The sequence below is a fragment of the Seriola lalandi genome, unplaced genomic scaffold (assembly GCF_002814215.2).
Source record: "Seriola lalandi dorsalis isolate HSWRI2012SDOR001 ecotype SW California unplaced genomic scaffold, Sedor1 jcf7180001974209, whole genome shotgun sequence".
Classification (NCBI taxonomy): Eukaryota; Metazoa; Chordata; class Actinopteri; order Carangiformes; family Carangidae; genus Seriola; species Seriola lalandi.
In genome coordinates, this window is record NW_019444875.1 from 1 (window position 1) to 3,107 (window position 3,107).

At 41.1% G+C, this 3,107-nt stretch overlaps 1 protein-coding gene across 1 annotated transcript; it reads left to right on the top strand.

The window, feature by feature from the left end:
* The first annotated feature begins 129 nt into the window (after positions 1-129).
* On the top strand, positions 130-3,094 carry LOC111653727 (uncharacterized). The gene is made up of 6 exons (XM_023404395.2): positions 130-686; positions 1,662-1,761; positions 1,926-2,001; positions 2,283-2,408; positions 2,735-2,902; positions 3,012-3,094. Exons 1-6 carry the CDS (start codon positions 513-515, stop codon positions 3,079-3,081), a joined length of 714 nt encoding a protein of 237 aa, XP_023260163.1. The 5' UTR covers positions 130-512; the 3' UTR covers positions 3,082-3,094.
* The last annotated feature ends 13 nt before the right edge of the window (positions 3,095-3,107 follow it).

Consider the following 3,107-nt stretch of genomic DNA (forward strand, 5'->3'; position numbering starts at 1 on the left):
TATATTGAATTAAGCAGCAAAGCATTTAAGTCTTATGAATACATCTTTTCATTTGTAAAAAAAAAAAAAAAGTGTAACTTTTCAAACTGTTCTTTCAAAAGTTACATAATTTCACTTTAAATCCTTTTCCATTTTTCTACTGAAAGTAGATGATTTAAATAGTGAATAGAGAGAACTAACACTTAAGAGCCATTTCATGCAAATGCAGCTATAGCACACACTGAACTTCACTGGTTATGTAACACTAAGGTTACTTTTGAGTACTGTAATGGAAGCTGGGAAGGACCTGAAATCACTTTTCTAACACAATTTCCCATTATTTGAAAACAAAGAGGAGTGAATTACTTCTCTCATCTGTTGAAACATGTCTGGTGTCTGTTCACAGTGTAGAGAAACAAGGATGAGACTTGGTATAAAGACAGAAAACTCATGAAACCTTTAGGTTGCTTAACATCAGGTTGCTCTGCAGCCCTTCACCTCATCAGTTCTTCCTTTCTTTTTCCTTTTTTCCGATGCCCAGAGATGAAAGCGCAGCGTACCTGGCCGGACTGGGCACTGTGGGCATGGAAATCTATGAACAAGTGCCCAAACTGGATGCAGTGGTTGTTCCTGCAGCTGGACAGTATGGTCTACTGGCTGGCACCGCCGCAGCCATCAAACACCTCAACTCACAGACTCTTGTCATAGTAGGTTGATGCAGAGATGTTTAACTTTTGGGATTAATGGTAACTTAACTACAATGCCTGTCATGTATAAGATGAGCAGATTTGTAGCCTCTGTCTGACACCAGTATTGTTAGTGCTGTGTCTTAAAACGAGGTCACATTTCTTGTACACCCTCACTTCTTATTTCAAACAAAAAAATTGCTACTTGCCACCTACATCTCTCTGATGGTGATCCAAGTGTGTTTTTCATTCTGCTTGGATTTCCTTAACAAGATAAATGTATTTGAAGTATTTCGCCTTGTTCCACTCTCTGCCCACAGCTGTTAGCTCTATTTACAGTGGAGGAACAGAACTGCCCTCTACTGCAGTCACACAGAAATATCTCTGTGTACAGTCAAGCAATGGATCAAGTTTACTGCCAAGCTTGATCCAGTAGTGAGCATTATGAGCCTGACTAAGGCTACCAATCTTCCCATAGATTGTCCTGTGTTCATTGTAGTAATCATATGAATGTCTCACATTTATTAATGTTAATATTAAACATGTAGCACGTGTAATTACAGTGGGAAGGATGCTGCAGGTATGTAGACTGAGTATTCTTCATGTCTGCACTATATATGTCTTAAGATCATGAATTGTTTATGAATATTTATAGCCAAGCTAGCAGCTCCACAGATGCAGTTTCAGTCAGTATTTTTCCGATGTTTTGGTTTATGATGTTAACTTATGATATTCCCATCAGCCTCAGCTGTTTAGGAAAAATTAGCAAAGCTGCTAACATGCTAATATGGTTAAATGATGGTGAACGTGGTAAACATTCTACCTGCTAAACATTAGCATGTTAGCATTGTCATTGTGGGCATGTTGCTGCTTATGTGCAGCCGCACAGAGCTGGTAGCATGGCTGTCGGACTCATAGTCTTCTTTATACAAGTAGTAATATGGTGAAAAAAAACAAACCAAAAAACAATTCCAACTGAATGACTTCCTTCCACAGGGAGTTGAACCAGAAGGTTTCCCTCTGCTGTTACAATCTCTGAAAACAGACAGTCCAGTCAAAGACATGCACAGCAACCCCAATAAGAAACTTTACGGAGGTAAGATCAGCACAAAGGTAACAATACTACATAGTAGTACTATCAATTAACACTGAATAAACACCACATCATAATCTGCGCACCTTCCCTGTTAGAAGCTCGTCTGGCTTTTCAAGTCCTCTCCTGCAGTAACTGAACATATGTTGATCTCCTGCCTCACCCAGATCTTATGGAGCGTTCGCTCGGTGTCAACACCTTCCAACTGTCAAAGAAATTAGTAGATAAAGTCATCACTGTCAGGTACGGCTTCATCACAGCACGTTCACACTTCTGAGCTTCTCGACATCCATTGTGTGAAAAAATATGGCATATGTGTTAAATTAAAGATTATGGTTTACTGTTCTGATCCATCTTTACATTTTGGCTTTTGAAGTATTGACTACTGAATTTTGGGGATTTTATATCAGAAATAGACTTGATTACTTTGGACTGAAATCATCTCATATCAGATGTAATTTTAAAAAAAACGAATTAAAACTTAACATCAGACTTTCTTTTTCCATTTCTCTGCATGCTCACAGTGAGGAGGACTCTCTGGTGGCGATGCTGCGGTTTCAGGAGTTTGAACGCTCCACTGTGGATACAGAGGGAGCCATGGGACTGGCTGCCATCCTGGCCGGACAACTGCCAGAACTGAGAGGCAAAAGGTGAGTCCGACTTTTTAATATTAAGGCTCCTCTGAACCTCATATGAAACTTCACATCACCCATGTCCGTTTACAGACATCAGAGGTGAGGGACAGAGACCGACATTAGCTAAGCTCTCGTCTCATGTTTACAGAAGAACCAACATCTTTTGTATATGAGGCATAGTTTTTTAAACAATGTAAAGACCCTTAATACAATTTTAAATTTAGATCTAGAAATGTTTCTGAAGGCCTGAAAAGCTTACATTTTGGCATTGAAGCGATGTCAGTGGTGCTAATCCGTTTGGCTACAGATAAAACAAGACTCCCTCTGTGTTTCTGCTGCAGGGTCGCTGTAGTGGTGAGCAGCGCTAACATGGAGCTGGAGCTGGTGAGGCAGTGTGTTGACCGAGCCCTGGTGCTGGACGACCGGGTCAGTAAGTTCTCTGTGCAGCTGGGAGAATGGCCGGGAGACATGGCCAAGCTGCTGGACGTCCTGTCCAGAGAGGATGTCAGGTAGAGTCAACACCCATCCATTTAGAGATGCTTTGTTCTGTTGCTTCACGCTGCTCAAATCTGTTTTATGTTTAATGTCTTTGCTTTCACTCTGTCTTTTTCCTCCCAGGTTGTTGGACGTCTGCCATCGGAGACACGGTGACAAGTCAGACCTCTTCAAGGCAAAGGTAGGCGACTAATCTCTCCTCTTCACCTCACTCTTCTT